The following is a 17,685-nucleotide window of genomic DNA, read 5'->3' on the forward strand; positions in this document are numbered from 1 at the left end:
TGGGAGCATCTACCCACATAATAATATAAATGAAATCATAAGAGGCATTTCAAGAGCATACTGTGGTAAAGGAAGTACAGTTAGTGAAACGTAGTTGCTTAAAAAAAAAAAAAATTATGGCAGTCACCACACCCAGGACGACCAGTCACCCCAAGCAGCACCCGTTCACGAGTATGACGCGTGGACCAGCCATCACCCCCTTCGCACATATTAGAGGGAAGGGGGTGACCCGGCACACGACGCCGCCGCAAGCAATGACATTTTAGTGAGCATGACGAACCTTGGCATGGGAGCCCGCCATTTCAATGAAAAAAAAGAAAAATGAATACCACTGAGACTCGTGCAATACCTCTCTGTTACAGAGTTGAAATGACTGATTAATGTTTATACAATGCAAAGATGTTTATATAAATATATAGATATTTAATCTCGATTTCTGTAGAACGCGTAACTAACTAATCCCATGTTTTCTTATCCATTAAGTAATCGTCAACCTTATAATAACCCCTTTTAATAAGATGATCTTTAACAACTACTTTAAATTTTTGTTGGGGAAGATCCATAACACTGCTAGGGAGTTTGTTATACAACCGAACACCAAGACCTGCAAATGAGTTGTGTACTTTTTGCAATCTATTGCAGGGACCTACTAATTTGTGCTTATTTCTGGTATTAATGTTATGAATGTCACTATTCTTAGCAAACGAATTTATGTTTTGTTTGATGAACATCAAATTCGCAAAAATATACTGTGATGCCACCGTCAGTATGCCTATTTTCCCAAATACATCCCGCAGAGAGTCCCGCGCTCCTAAGCCGTAAATAGCGCGAATTGCTCTTTTTTGAATTACGAAAATTGTGTCTATATCAGCAGCTCTGCCCCAAAGTAGAATACCGTAGGACAAAACGCTGTGAAAATAACCAAAGTAAACCAGTCTTGCCGCATCTACACCAGCAAACTGTCTTACTTTTCTTATCGCATAGGCTGCGGAGCTGAGCCTGCCCGCGAGCTTTGTTATTTGGGTGCCCCATTGAAGCTTATTATCTAAATCTATACCTAGGAAGGTTGCGGAATTGACCATTTCTAATACCTCACCATTTAGAACTACGTTCGTACCTAGATTCCTAGCGTTGGGCATGGTAAATCTAATGCATTTGGTTTTCCTTGAATTTAACAACAAATTGTTGGCTGTAAACCAATTGAGAACCTGTGTAAGAGCACCATTTACATCGTCAAAATCAGTTTTCTTACGATCTACTTTAAATATAAGCGACGTATCATCAGCAAATAGTACGATATCACACAGATCCTGTGATCCTGATTGTTTCTCATAATCCTTAATTAATAATTTTCCAAATTGTCTGAGAGTAAGTCATGTTTTCAAGCATAAGAAACCATGCAATTAATCAAAATATAATCATAGATCAGACCCATATAAATATTCAAAGTAGACAAACTACTGACTTGTGAGAAATAATAAGATCTCATAGAGTCTCGGCCATAAATATGTGACTAGTTACTAATCAAGAGTCACAAAATGTAACAGCATACACATTAACATGCTGAACAATACATAACTAGAGTTAAAAATTAATATTCCATGTTCCGACTGAAGATAAACTCAACTTACCATACGATGCCAAAATACCAGCATTCTGTGATATATTCCGGTGCTTGGTGTAGTGTAAATGGGGAAAGTTGGAGGGCAGACAGCCAGTCTAGGAGGGGTGCCAACTCCCACATAACACTTGTGAATGGAGGTCCATTGCACTGCTTCAGAGTGATTAATGATACGCTCATAATTTGAAAAGGAAAGTGTGAAGAATCAATCATTTTTGTGATCGGCTGTACTTTTTTGTAATTGTCAATTTTTTAGGGTCAATGCTTTATGATGCTAATGTAGAAATTCTATTATTTTAAATATGTGAATATCACTGAATCATCAATACACTAATGTGTGATTCCAATTGTATTTTTAATGCGCTTTTCTAACATGTTTTGTAATATCTACTCCTTTTGTAAAAGCTGAATTCTATTAGGAAATAGAAATTTAAATAAATCCTGAGAATGATTTTGATAAATGAATATTAGCCCTTTCTTATTGATCAATAATTTTATTAATATGTGTTTATACTATTGAAGTATTCAACCGATCGCAAACTAGAAATCCCTACAATAAAAATACACCGACCGCACAGCAACTGATGTAACAATCCATCGAAATCCAATTTTCTATTCAACAACCAAAAATAGTCGTGTGGATTTAGCAATAAAGACTTATTTTAGTTGACCTTGGTCGATTCCTGCAGTTCGGCGTATGATTCGCGATGTCGCCGGCTCGCTACACTCACTACATTGAATTCGACACAACTATTTATCTATTCTATATACTTTCGTTACAAATTGATTGGTGTACTGCCGTTCGCAATTATTTTTTTGGCGCCCAACGTGGGACTAGGTTTAAAATTGCACAAAACAAAGGTGCTATTTGTAACCATATTTTCTAAACTACATTTTGTTTTCTCCTTCTAGTACTTTCCAATAAAAGTAGCCTTTTGACTGTGTTGATCCTTTGTATTTCCAATTTTCTCCTTTTTTTGGTCTTTAATACTATTTTCCACTGCTTAGTAGCAACCAATAGTTCTCTGCAATATCATAATAGAGCTACACACCTTAAAAACATGTGAATTAGTTTCGCTACTGAGAGATCAGTAGTTAAACATATGTTAATTTTGAACAATAATATTTATTTTGATTGGATACCTCACATAGTAGAGAGATCAATACGCTCATACTCACAAAAACCATTAAAACGTAGCCTCATCGATTCCTATGCTTTCTGATGGTTAATATCACCTTAGTTTTTTATCAATCACCCTAGAGGTCGTACTCACAATAAGTACATTTAAACTGGCCATTCATATAATATTGAAAATGTGTGTCTCATTTAAAAGCTGGCCATATTGAAACACGTTACGTATCCACAATGTTTGACCTTTATTCGAGTGAGGGGTGACGTCAGCCTCGATGACAACCCTCAATGAAACCATCAGCTACTAATTATACTGTCTGACCGAATACCAAAACAAATGTGCCTCTCTATTATGTCTCGATTGGAAAGTTTTGCACGCTGTGATATGAATATTTATAATTTTATTTGTTTGCTGTGGAAAGATTTCTCTTGATAGAAGTTTAGGGTTTAAGTTATCTAAATTAAAAAGTGTTTTTCGTGTTTGTTATTCGACTGTGTACTGCATTTTTTGTGTGAATGAGCAACCATTATAAAATTCTACGCAAAATGCAAAGACTTAAGAAAAAACTTTAAATGCATCTAACAAAAAAAATATAATTTCATTTTCTTGGTCTCGATGAATTTATATAACAAACAGAAAATATTGAAGAAGGCTTTACCTATCTAACAACCATGCGCTCCGATTTTATATAAATGCAAAAAGCCAACTTACAATTCGCAATTTCTCTCTCATTTCAACAAAGGAGCGAAGGATTGTAGTGAAAGTACGAACAGCAGTAAATAATCAGGTGGTGCGCAAGTAAGTAGGGGATCGTAACTCGCTGGTAATTGGGGCGGCGATCGTTGGGCCGCCGGCCAACGCCGCGCCCGCTCCAGCCCAGATGCGCCAACCTAAATATCGCCCACAAGTGCATAAAGTACCGACAAACTTGCTAATTGAAAGTACCGTAATTATTGAATTATTTGAAAAGTTATACCGTGTTCCTGCACGGACGTGTTCGTTAATACAAACTGCTACGAATTTGTGCAGATTCTAGCAGGAAATTTTGTGAATATAGGTTTTCTTAGTACCTATTCATGATACAGTCGTATTATTAGAGACTAAGTAAGTAGCAGAAATATGAGGAATATCTGCCGAGAGAGTTTGATGTAAGCAACTCAAAGTTTTCTTATGAAGTATGCACCTAAGATAGTAAATGCTATTGCTGCACCAGAAAAAAATCGTTGACTTATAATTTTTTTTGTAACACTATTTGGCAAGAGGGTTCCTCGGTTGTTAATGTTTTGAAAACGACTTCACACTTTTACACTAATATCACAGCTCGAAAAGTGTAATTAAATATAATGTATAAACGCGGGATATTATTTCGATTTCACGGCAGAGTTTCGCGGTCTAGTTGCCAAATGCGCCCCACTTTTGGACACAGTTGGAACTTTGACAACCGCCACTCATAGCCCGCCAACACCAAATGACCGATGAAATTGAATCGCTTTGTGATCCATTACTTTTATACTTATATTTTTCTCTTCAAATAAATCGCTTGTCTATTCCCGCTCATCAATATTTATAGTACGCAGATTTATTATGGAACTCCGCTTATTTTCCTCTCGTCTTGATAATTTTGTTTATTGGTGCTATAAATGGTTAACAGTCTTCTTTATGTTGCGTTTAGAATATCATTTGGCGCCCAACGAGGGGCCGTAGATTATGAATCTGTATTTTCTATTTTCGTGTTTTATTCGAAAAGGGTTTTAATGTTTATTTATGAATGAGGGTATTCTGAGAAATGATAACTGATAAACGATGGTATTGTGCTGTTTTCCGGTAATTTGACTTTCTCATCAGTCTTGTTTCCTTCTTTCGTGTGGTTAACGATTCTCAGTAATTCACGCAGTTAATAGGTAACCAAAAATAGATTCGGTTTTTTGGGGCATAAATTAATTCAAGCTTATATTTAACATACCTATTTTAACATATATATATTTTCAACTTATCTACATGCCTCCAAACTTTATCTTTTACGAAACATCTCCCTCAAAAATTAACGCAAAACACAAGTATAGCTATTGTAAGCCCAACAGGAGTGACAGGGATGACAGACACAGTAGTGAAAGGTAAAAGATAAACAAAAGCAGAACCCTTGTATTCACTCGTAAACAATAACGATATGCACCAACACAAAAGCTTTTAAAATTTCCTTTTGAAGTATGCTCAATTTTAAAAGCTCAATGTCAAATGCGGCGGAGGCTTACAAAGTACGCTTTATGTCCTTTTATCTCGACGTTACTTTGAAGATAACGTCCACAGTTGCTTCCGTGCATTTCATGATGCAAGCCGGAGCATTTTCGTGGTAACTGGAAAACACTCATTTACTAAAAACTTCTCGAAATTCGGCACTAAAGAAATGAAAACACCCGTTTCGGTAGATGTTTAAATTTAGCTTTCGTTTCACGCTATTTGAGTACAATTTGAAAGCAATGAATTCAGTTTTTGGTCTTTATTTTACTCCGTAGTAATAAATCAAGCTTAAATTAGCACCCCACTGTTTGTCCGATATACGCTTATCGCGTGATGTGAGCTACGAATAAAACAAATACTTGGAGTTCTCAGCACTTAATAGTACAACAATTAATAAGAAATATTGTGTGCATCGGTTCTAAATATTTGCGTGGAGTTATGACCAACCACTTTATACGAACTGTGGTCATAAAAGGGTACTTATAAAAATTACTAATTGTAAAAATAAACTAGTTGTCGCAGAATTTTATTGTATTTTTCCGTTAAACGAAAGGTTCAAAAACAATACAGCCCGTTCTACCATCTTTGTACACAGTTTTAAAGTGAATGGAATTCCTTCTTTTCTGTAATTTTGTTTCTTGTATACCTTTACATAATATAGTACATACAGTCTATAATAGTGAAAGAAAAAGCTACACAGACAGATATATACGCTGTTATCTAACCAATATTATATGGTGCGTAATGCAACACAATGTTAGGTCTATAAAACCAATCATTACAAGAAAATTACATTTTAAAATCCAATTACTTCTGCTTCCAATGTCCCTAACCACAGAGCTATCAGTTTATAAATGAATAAAGTTATAAGTGAGTTGATGTGTGAGGCGAAGACGTTCTCGGTAATCTTGTCAGGCGTTAAATGGATTCAGAGTCTTGTTGCATTCAGTCCGTCCTTGGTGAATTTGTTGTACTACCCGTGACCAATATGCGATAGGGTAATCTATTTATCGAATGAATGAATACACAGTTGACTTGTCATAGTTGGAAATACAGCCAGAAGCCAGAAATTTTAATGGTTTGCATCTCAATCCCCAGGTTTTTTATTTACTTTTGGCACATGTTACCTTCTTTATCTTGTCCTTATCCCCACCAAAAAGAGAAATTCTTTTGGTGTAGCTAATGACCAATCTGGTAGTAGAATTGTCCAAGCCACCTAAAGGCCTTTGACACAGCTGAACAGCTGTCACTTTTAGTGTCTACGTCTCTACTTTCCACACAATGGGAACTCTAAATTCTGTTATAATTAGGCAGTAAAACGAAAGGAAACTGAAATACTACCTTCCGAAAATAGCTTTTAGGCCTACAAATACCTATCTAAAAACAGATGACGATCAAACCCCTTCTCTAAAGTATAAAATAATGTGTGTGACGTCTTTATTACGTCATTGTTTAGTCCACAAATAGACAAGAGCCGTTTATTCATGAAGGTTGCAATGCATATATAATTTCACGTGGTGTACGTGTTCCCATAGTAGGCTGTTAAATGGCCACTATTTCTGCGTATTATTTTATACTTTATAAGTAATCATGCGAAATGTCTCATAGGAAAAAATGCATAATATTTGGTTGTTATCAAAAGTACTGTTTGGGACTGCTGATCACGAGATCTCACGTTCAAATCTCGGTCTAAGTAATATTATAGTTTTTTTTTAAATTTCTGTTAGTATTGATATTACCCATAGCGACACGGAACAACCGGCCCGGTATGATAATAATCTAATCCTTCTATCACATGGGACTAACAATATTACTACATTAATATACACACGTACATAAAATCACTCTTACCTGATGGGTAGGCAGAGACTAATAAAATATTAATTGCGGAAAATATATATCTTACACCTCTGCCTAAGTCTTTCAGCATATTTTTTGCTACCTACGTCTTTCGCAAACGTGTTGTTAGACTTAAGAATGTCTATACCTAGTTTTTAAAGGAACACGTTTTACATAAAAATATACCAAAGTAGTACTAAACATAATTTAAGTTTAAAATACATTAAGTTCGTTTGGCGCATAAACAATAATATCAAACAAAGACAAATTGGGCCAAATATTGTAAGGTATGGCTTGCATAAACTTAGCTGTTCTGAATTCTGGGCCGCGTCCAAATCGTCGACGGCAAGTGATTTACATGTACTGCAAAACAACTATGTATTTAATGACAAATACACCAGCTTTGTATGAAGACACCGGACACGTAGCATGTTTGTGCCTTGTAAAAATGAGATTACTTATTGGCCGTTATTTTCTTGGCCCAAAAATGCATTGCTTTTTGCTACTGCTCACGATAGCAGAGCAGAATAGTACTAATTTTACCACACTGTTTTCTTGTAATGTTCGAAATGTTAAGAATTTCAACTCCTTTTTAACTAGTTGTCCATCATGCCCCAATAAATTATTTAGTCTCCTTATATTAACGACTAGCGGACCCGCGCAACTTCGCTTGCGTCACATTAGAGACTGGGCGAAATTTTTCCCCGTTTTTGTAACATTTTTTACTGGTAGGTACTCTGCTCCTTTTGGTCGACGCTTGATGATATACAGCCTATAGCCTTCCTCGATAAATAGGCTTAGATAGCCTATACACTGAAAGATATTTTCAAATCGGACCAGTAGTTCCCGAGATTAGCCCGTTCAAACTAACAAACAAACTCTTCAGCTTTATTATATTAGTATAGATAGTATAGATTAGTATAGATTTTCACGCGTATCCTTGACGAGATACTTCCAAACATTCATCATGATAAAAGCAACCGTTTTACGCTATGTATTCAAAACAATATTGCACATTTCGATCGAACTTATTCGTCTTTTGTATTTTTTAGCAAAGCGTTAAAGGTAAATATATGTTCTGTTCAAAGTAACATTTAATATACGTTCTGCAATAACATAAAATTGCTACCACCCACGAAAATCTTAAATAGTCTCCCAGACACTCGTTTTCTTCCAACAATTCGAAATGTAGCAAAAAGTTCGGTATTCAAAACACGTGAGACAATAAATAATGTGGTGTTGTACCAAAAACGTCACATGTGCAGCTCTTTTGAATGCACCGCCGTCCAATGAGGTCGTCGCATTGCGCGTACGGGCGCCCTATTGGTCGGGCGGGACAAGCTCAGTTCGTTCAACTTTGAATCTGTAGAACGCTGCAGGAGTTGCCAAGAAAAATAATTTTATTGTTTAGTTTTCACAATGGCAATGTTTTTGGAAAGTTTAGTTGTATCGGCATGTATTTATGATATTTAAAACATTAAATCCCACTTGGTTAAGATATTTTGTGTAAAAATGTTATCCTTAATTAAAATAAAATCTGTAGGTACTTTGTATCGCTTATCCCGAATGCCAATGAGTAAGAATTTAATTTACTCGCGCTTGTAATATAAACCAGGGATAGTATAATAACATGTATTCTAAAGAAAACTTCAACACAAACCTCTTTCCACTAACTCAACTGCAACACAAGCAACATCTACATGATTTTATCATCAGTTCGACATAAGTATAGAACATTACGGCTAAATCGAATATCGATGGCGCAAGTGGGTCAAAATATACTTGCAAGATACGTACCCTACATACCAACGAAAGAAGAAAAGCTTGCAATAAAGGCCCCACGTTGGGCGCCAACGGAAGCTGAGAAATTGACCGTTAAATTTCCTTTAAAATGCACGTTACAAAAATTGCTGTGCACTTTCTTTATAGTGGTTTGACGGTAAACTTATACCGGTAATAGCGGCGTTTACCATCATAGAAGAATTTTAAACCCTTGTAAAATTATGGCGGGTAATAGCTCCAAAGTATTTCCACTATATGTTTATATGGTATTTTTAGCAGGTTGTTACGATAAAAATGTAAGTTACATTTTACAACTTACCGAGGGTTTTATATTAACCTGCTGAACGTTTTGGAAATATTGTTTCATTTCGTAAAATAAATAAAATCTTTGAACTATGAATCCCATCTTATCAAGTCATAATAAACATGAGGTACTTTGCTAATTTAGTATTGAAACTTTCAAATTCGTATCCTTTTTTCAGTAGTAATAGTCTATGTAATATTTATTTATGTCCAGTATGTATGACTGAATGTCGCGCCTCTCCGATCCAAAAAGACTTCATAGCAAAGGGAAAGATAGAACAGAAAATCAAAAATAGATTTTATCGCCTATTCTACAGTACAAATACATCAAGAACATGTGACATGTAAATGTTATTCTAAGTTATTGCAAATGACAAAACTACAACGATCGGATATCATGCACATCCACCATTGCAAGTCTGAACAAGATGCTATTTTTGGATCTGCATGTAAAACAAAATATCAGCGTCTTGACACGAAAGCGATGAACGAATTTTTTAAACTGAATTTAAATTACATAAAACCAACCAACTTTATGCATATTTCGGTTGTATTCAGCAATTTTTTTTTAGTCATACTTTTAAAACCTTAACATACATTTGACAATACGATCTTATAGGGAGTAGAAACTTCTAAACAGAAGTTAAATAAGTTAATGATGACTTGAGCGTCACATTTCATGATCGAAATTATAATAGTTCTTTCTAAGATTTTATTCAGTTTTGTAATTTCGACATTTAGCAGTTGGTAATAAAAGGCGAGTCACGATGAGTGAAGACTGTAATATACATATCTAGATTGGTTCGTTTCCAAACCAACTGTAAATTCATTATCTTTCTATTCCTCAAGCCTTTATACAATAAACTAATTCCGGTAACAAAAGGAAATTTTATTTAAAATTCATATCTCATCTCGTGTAACATATTACGAAGGAAAGTTTTCGCGAATACTGACTTGAGTAAAGTTTAAATCACTTTACAGGCAGTGTTGCGCATATGTGTATAACTGCATCCTTATTGCAGTGAACCGGCTTACCTAGGAAGAGAATACGAGAAAATACTGAATGTAAGTGCAAATGAAACTGCAGTTTTCAGAAAATGAATCCCATCAGCTTCTGCTGTTGGAATTTCATTTTGATCTTTTGTCTTAAAAGGATCTAATTATGGAAATATCTAATTATAAATAGGTGTGTTTCAACATGAAACAATATGATTTCGAATATGCACTGCTAAATGAAGTAACAGCGAATGTATGAAAACCGTTGTCAAAATTCCTACTCATAGATTATGTATATTTAGAAGAGGTGAAAGCACTAATCGTTCATTTAATCAATCAATCAATTATTATTTATTTGCATCGAATGAGATACGATGTATTTGCCATTTGTTTCATACAGTTTCTATTACTTGCTCAACGAAGAAATCAGTTTATTCTATTTTGAATATATAGGTACATTGTAAAACTTAAATCATACCGTTCCTAAAATATACATTCCCGTATGTCTTTTGAGTACATTCTAAGCTGCTTACAGCGCAGACATTACAGTGCAGGTTACAAATGGAGTGCACCGGTTGCCTCAGAATAACGGGTCATCGTGTGCTTAGTGCTTATACAAGGGAGTGCTTTGTGGCCTTCTTTGTTCACTGTCTGTGTACAATACAGTCCAGTTAGGTTTATTCAAATATTTAGAGACGGTGTTTTTGCAGATGTTTTAGAGATAGTTTATTGATAGTCTGAATACTGTCTAAGTCTGAAGTTTAATATCAGTTTTGGTCTACCAGAATTCGAGTTGCATACACGAAGACTTTTGATTTGAGGGTATGTCTAACGAAGAGTGATAACGTTGGCTTTTATTAACGTCTTTGGCTAAAACGAGACTTCAAAAACCTAAATGTAAACTTCAAATAGCCAGTACCAGTAATAGAATACAGCAATAACACAGGTACCATAAAAACCTAACCCTAATTCTCGCTAAAAGACACAAGAATTTCCATATAATTCAAATGTAGTAGTTGTAACAGTATCAGAATCCGTCCATATTTCACGGTGCGGTGTCTGCAGCACGGCATCGGCTGCAAGGCTCGCAAGTGGGTCGCGCGCGGCCGACGACCCGCCCCCGCGCCCCGCACCACCCTCGCGCCCCAATCATGCACAAACGATATTTTAATTTACCATTTTAATACTATCTCCTACTGTTTTATGCACTCCTAGTAACTGGGGCTCCGAGGCTAAAGAAAATAAAGAACTACTTTTGCACATTTTGTTACATTTAGGTATTACTGCATTTTACTTGGTTACTGGTAGTTTTGCACCATTTGTGTACTATAAAACGTGCTTAACGGGCTTTTACAGATAATTAAACTTTCTTTTGAATTAAGACTTATTCAACTCGATTTTAGAAAATCCGTACGTTAGAACCAAATTTAGTAGAGGGTCAGTTAACGTTAATTCAAATATATTTTTAAGAGTATTTCCTTGTTTTAAGGCGTTGGTCGTTGTAGTTTTAACCGTAAATATCTACTACAGCTTTCAGTGGAAGTAATTATTAGTCTTATCACTGCATATTTACTGAGGGCTACTTCGAAAAGATCAAATTAACTTCCCAAGCACAAGAAGAAAATATCCATTTACGCGGATTGTAAAACATGAAAATTTGTAACAAATCGAATCATCGAGGTATGCGTGCAATGAAAATACACTGAGACGAAGATAAAAGGCGAAGTCAATCGGATTGTACGGCAGTACTCGGGCACGATGCAAATCGAATATGACGAATGAGAGTCATGCTTCGATCAATATCACCGATAATATAATGTACAGTCGGAAACACGTTGCTTAGTCCAACGATCGATTACCTCAGAATATGAACCATTATTATAAAATGTCAAAGCATTTGGTTCACAGTAATTTGTAGATAGCTTTTGTATATTTAATGGTACCTCGTGTATGATGTTATGATAGCCTAATGGACCTCCTAGACTGGTCGATGTTTCTCGGCTGTATTTAGAAAATTAAATCCATGTCTAGTGGACTACTATTTAGTAGAAGGGGACCTGTATAGCCCATTATCTATATTTTAATCAATTGTTAGAACACAAGATACTAATTTAATATAAAAAAAACACTTATACATTTTTTTTTTTTTTTTGTTAGCCCTTTATGTGTCCCACTGCTGGGCAAAGGCCTCCCCTCTTTCCTTCCAAACCTGTCTATCTTGTGCCATGCTCCGCCACGATGGACCCGCAAATGCCGCTAAAACGTCATGCCACCTTCGTCGTGGTCGGCCTCTACAACGATGTCCATCGTGTGGTGTCCAGTCTGTCACCAGCCTCGCCCATCTCTCCGGATGCATGCGCGAAACATGGCCAGCCCACTCCCACTTCAGTTTAGCAGTTTTTCTTCCTACATCCGCCACTTGAGTAATAGAGCGCAAGGTGGTGTTGCTAACGCGATCGTTTCGCCGAATATGAAGCATGCTGCGCTCCATTGCACGCTGGCAGATCTTGATGCTGGACTTCTGCTGTTCGGTGAGTGACCACGTTTGCGCACCGTAGGTTAGGACAGGCAGGATGCACATGTCGATGAGTTTTCGTTTAAGGGTGATCGGCAGATCACCCTTTAGGTATTCTTTTAGGGCCCAGAAGCTCTTCCATGCATTTTGGATTCGTCTTTCGACCTCTTTGTCTTGCCGGTTATTAAACGAGACTATCTGGCCCAAATACGTATACTCATCTACATACTGTAGCACCTGCCCGTCTACCTCAACCCTATTGAAAATTGATAATAACCCTATTGATTGTAGAACTGGATTTTGTCATTATCAATCAAGTTCCAAACTATCTATTGATGAAAATGCATTTTTTTCCTTCAGAAAGCAAAACACAGCATCATCATCACACATTGTATTCAATATGCCAAAGTTAAATTAGTTACAGCCCACAGTCCTTCAACTAACACAAAAAGTATATTCCGCCGAATACCAGAATATCCGCAATAAATGCATTTTAAAGTCTAATCCGATTCGAACAATGTTGATGGAAAGGGTCGCCAATTGTTATCGAATGATGCCGTCGAACGCAATTGGATCGCACTAATACTCGGATTTCGATGTATACACAACACATAGATATGTATACAAACTATATATGTATCTACGTGAGTTTTATTGAAAATGTGTTGATGTACTGCGCCAGTTTTGGCTTCAGGCTTCAGCTGTAATCCCCAAATAGTTTGGGGCAGTGAACGACGCGAAAGTATAGAAATACGGAAATGTATTTTGATGTGTTCGCTTTTAAATTTTATGTTTCTGACAATAATAACTACTTATTTACATGTATTGTATTGTTTCTATTAGTATGTAATATTCACATAGTATTGATGTCTACCATCAAGTCTTCTTAATATTTAATGCAATTATGGTATAACAAAAACTTGTTGGTCTTATAGACTTTAATTTGTCTTCAAATTGATGAGGCATAATATACATCCACATGAATTGTGCAAACTATTCACAAAATTTTAACTAAATACTTATGTATTCCGATTCAATTCAAATAATTTTTTCCTAGAAATAAGTACTTATATATAATTTACTGAAATGTAAACTAGTTTACATAACAGAAAATACCCTGGAATAATGGTGGAGATACCCTATATATCAAAATTATAATAGTAAAATTCCAACAGACTGGGCTACAGATATTCATTCGTATCAGTGCATTTGCGGCGTCCCCCCCGGGAAAAGGGTGAAGGTTCCGCAACGACCTGGATTCGGCCCAGATGCGTTGCTAGGCAACGGCCACGCGACCCGCCCGATCACTTCATAAACGTATTATGATACAAACTATGTTACAATTAGTCCTTCGAGGCTGACCTGAGACCGTTGTTATTGTAAATGGCATACTTACCTTTTAAAATGGAATAAAGAAATAGTTTTTTTATGTATTAAAGTTTTTAAGCGATAATATGCGTAGAAAAGAGGATTGGTTTTGCTATGTAATCTTTTTTCTGAGAGAATTACTTCAATTACGTTCAATTATTTGACATAAGCATTTAGGTTAATGATTTATATTAAATTCTTCTATTTGTCTATAATGTATACAAACTTAAACAATAAAAAGTATTTGAAAATTAGTCCAAACTGCAAACAGCAACTAGGTCAAACTTAAGTTGTAATGTTTTATCGAAAATAATACAAGTGACTAAGTTTAAATAACATAACTTGTCCCCGGTTTCTAAGGTACATTTAGCGGTAGTTTATCTATTCGATAGCGTTTTTTATATGAGTTTAAACGCTATTGAATAGATAAACTACCGCTAAATGTACCTTAGAAACCGGGGCTTGGTCGATCAATAACATAAAAATATACCAAATATATGAATGTTGAAGTGCATCCACTGATATACCATAACGCGCAAGTCGTAAAGAATGACAAAATCAATACGAATTTGCCTTCTGAATCTTTCACGGTTCATCTTAGAATAAAATGGGGACGCGCCGACCGACTGTAATGCATTATTCGAAGTAAAAACTTGTAGATATAGAAACTTTTGGACACACTAATAACGGAAAATTGACATGGGTCGTATAGGATAAAATATTTAGACAACTTGCAATGATAATGGGTCTGCAATATGTTTACTTACTATACCTTAAAATGTTATTATTTGCAATATTTTCTATTTGACCTAAATATGATTTTAAACAGAATTGGTTCCGCCGAAACACCATAAACTTATTAAACTTCGTACTCTCTATTTAGGTTAAAATATGACCTCAATAAACAAAACAGATTACTTTCCTGCACGTGTCTTAATGTTCAAACGATAACAACTTACAAAACCTCACAAAACTCCTCTGGAGATAACGTAACTTGCAATTTTTCCTCGTCTTTACCCTGTATACGAGTATAGTATCTATACTAATATTATAAAGCTGACGATTTTGTATCTTTGTTTTTTTGTTTGAACGCGCTAATCTCAGGAACTACTGATCCGATTTGAAAAATTCTTTCAATGTTTGATAGCCCATTTATCGAGAACTATAGGCTATATACCATCACGCTATGACCAATAGGAGCAGAGTATCAGTAAAAAATGTTACAAAAACGGGGAAAAATTTGACCCATTCTCTTATGTGACGCAAGCGAAGTTACGCGGGTCAGCTAGTATTATATATATTTTAAAGGATCCGATACAAGGGAGGGAGAACAGGGACGAATGTTTAGCTGAATCCTGAACTTTGTTAATAAAATGTCTCGCCCACCCGCATCCAACATATGCGCCATATATTTTATTTGATTCTTTGTTTACTAACGACCAGAACTGATGTTACTGCCAATAAAATACGTATAACACTTAGGAATGGATTTTGTTCTTGTGTGACAACATTTTTGGATGACTTTCTGATAGTATTTCGAAGATAGTACAATTTCTTCTTTGCTTGCTTATACTACAAAGTAAAGCCTTTATAAAAATGAACCAAATGAAATAATACATTTAAATTAGTTGTTAAAAAAAATATTTTCCGTAATACTTACTTATAAACTGAGCATTTGATTTGCCTATTATACTTTTAAAATGCCTACTTAAACTTAATACTACCATAAAATCCAATGCAAAAATATAAGCAACGCAGCAATAAACGATAAACAGAAGTGCCATTACATTAAAATTCCAAGAAAATGTAGAACGGCGATAAACAACGGTTTGGAAACAAAAAAATAACCTTAAACGTCTGCATTCGATAGCGATTTATACAATAGCGATATCGAATACGCGAAATAGCTTCGAAAATTCCCGAGTAGGGTGGTTGAGTGTTTGTTTCAGCAAAAAGTGGGTAAGTTCAATTTAGAGGAACACGGAAGGAACGTGGTCACGTCTGCGAACTGTTGCGATTTATGGCTTTAAAAGCTGATAGGTGTTTGGGCGGGACTCTAGCGAGGGTTGATGCTGGGAAGCTGTAAATGGTAGACTTTTGTGTCTTAGTGATTTAAACTGTTAAGCTTTTGCAGTTTCTTTGAGATATAATCGCATCATAAATGTATTGTTTTAAATTTGATGTCAAAGATGGATAAAAACACACAAATGATCTTAAAACAGCACTTATTTTCAAGTACCTAGGTATTTTTAGTGACGAGAAACGATCAAATTTTGATACAATTTTCTTAATATGACGCCACCTTAACCATCTGCAGTAGATGTACAAATAACAATGATGACGGTATCATAAATTAAACTACTCTAAAAAAGACAACCGGATTCCAAACTAAATCGATGTCTGTAGCCCAAATAATTCTCAATTTTGCCCCGAATAGGGGAGAGCTAGCGCGGGTTGGCTGGCATCCCTGTCCGGGCGGGAGGCCGGGTCAACGGGTCGCGCCCTGCGATGAGCACAATTACACACTGCTTTTGTTTATAACACTAATGCAATCAACTTCAACCGCTCACGTTGTGGGAAATGTGGAGAACTAGCGAATTAGTTATTTGTTATTTTTTTTAACTTGAAATTAGGTAGTAAGGAAGAGGGACTTTACGCCAATTATGGTTACGCCGTAGCTTCTCGTAGATTGTCTACGAGAACTTACCGTAGCACTACTTCTACAAAGGTATTGCTACGCTTAATTAAATTCAAAGTATTATTATTCTGTCGAATTATTTTATTATTTGTTTATACAGTAAGTCTTTTAATCTGATTAATTGAACACACGACAAAGCGGAAATTAAATATTGATATGATTCGTCATACGAACGAAATAAAACATAGATAAGCGGATGGGGGAAATAAATTGTTTAAGTATGAATTTCTGTCTGGAAAGCCTGTTTGTATATCTGTGTACTTTATATCCGGATGTATAAAAAACTATGCATCCTGTGGTTTTTTATACAAGTGTTTACGTAGAAGAAAAGACCTGTGATTTTTTTCGTGGCACAACAACACAGTATTGTATAAAATGTATCAAAAAATAATTTAAAGTCGTATTTTTTCGACTGCTAAGACAATCATCTTGAAACATAAGACGACCTGTGGTTCTGCTATGCAATTATGTCGTATTTCATCCCTTTTTATAGATGTAATGTGTATATTGCAGCGCGGTGCAATGGCGGTGCGGTGATGGCGGATGGCGGCGCGGGCGCGGCGTGCGACGCGGGCGCAGCGGCGCCCGGCGAGGCGCTCGAGGCGGAGGCGGGCGCGGGCGAGTCGGCGGCGCGCGGCGCGGCGCTCGAGCGCGCGTACGTGCACGATGTGTACGAGCAGGCCGGCGACGACGGCGACGAGGGCTCGCGAGCGCCCGCGCCTGGCGTGCGAGCCTTCCTATCTGAACTTGAGCCGGGCAGTCTCGTTTGCGATGTCGGTATGTAATTTTCACATTTACGTGATGGAGAAATCATAGTCTACCACTACCAGCTTAGTATAGAGCCTGGTATACGAGGTGCGTAGCTTTGGAACTTCAAGATTAGATAGAATTTACTTTACTATCAATCATTAGAGGCGCTAATTGTGTTATTAGTTTTCTGTTAAGTCGGTTTTACCTTGAGAAAACTATAGTAATAGAAGCTCAGTAGCCCATCCTTTTTAATCGCTTGTTTTTGTAAAAAAGAAGCGAATTTAAGATCACCGTTGAAATAGTAAAATAATCTCTTACAACCTTCGAATGAACATCAGCAGCAAACAAGCAGAATCCTACGATAATTCAATAACTAAATGCAAGTAGCGGCAATATCTAGCGAACGTCACGCATCGGACGAACTGAGGATCACAGCATCCAA

At 36.2% G+C, this 17,685-nt stretch overlaps 1 protein-coding gene across 1 annotated transcript in view; it reads left to right on the plus strand.

Moving 5' to 3' along the window:
* The window catches only part of fid (class I SAM-dependent methyltransferase fire dancer), a 31,880-nt gene that overhangs the window by 4,031 nt on the left and 10,164 nt on the right, over nt 1-17,685 (plus strand). Inside the window, exon 3 of the mRNA XM_076126051.1 lies at nt 17,007-17,270. Coding sequence (XP_075982166.1) covers nt 17,030-17,270 — 241 coding nt within the window. The 5' untranslated portion in view covers nt 17,007-17,029. The remainder of the gene's footprint in view (nt 1-17,006; nt 17,271-17,685) is intronic.

Source organism: Anticarsia gemmatalis, chromosome 18, assembly GCF_050436995.1.
Source record: "Anticarsia gemmatalis isolate Benzon Research Colony breed Stoneville strain chromosome 18, ilAntGemm2 primary, whole genome shotgun sequence".
NCBI classification, from domain to species: domain Eukaryota; kingdom Metazoa; phylum Arthropoda; class Insecta; order Lepidoptera; family Erebidae; genus Anticarsia; species Anticarsia gemmatalis.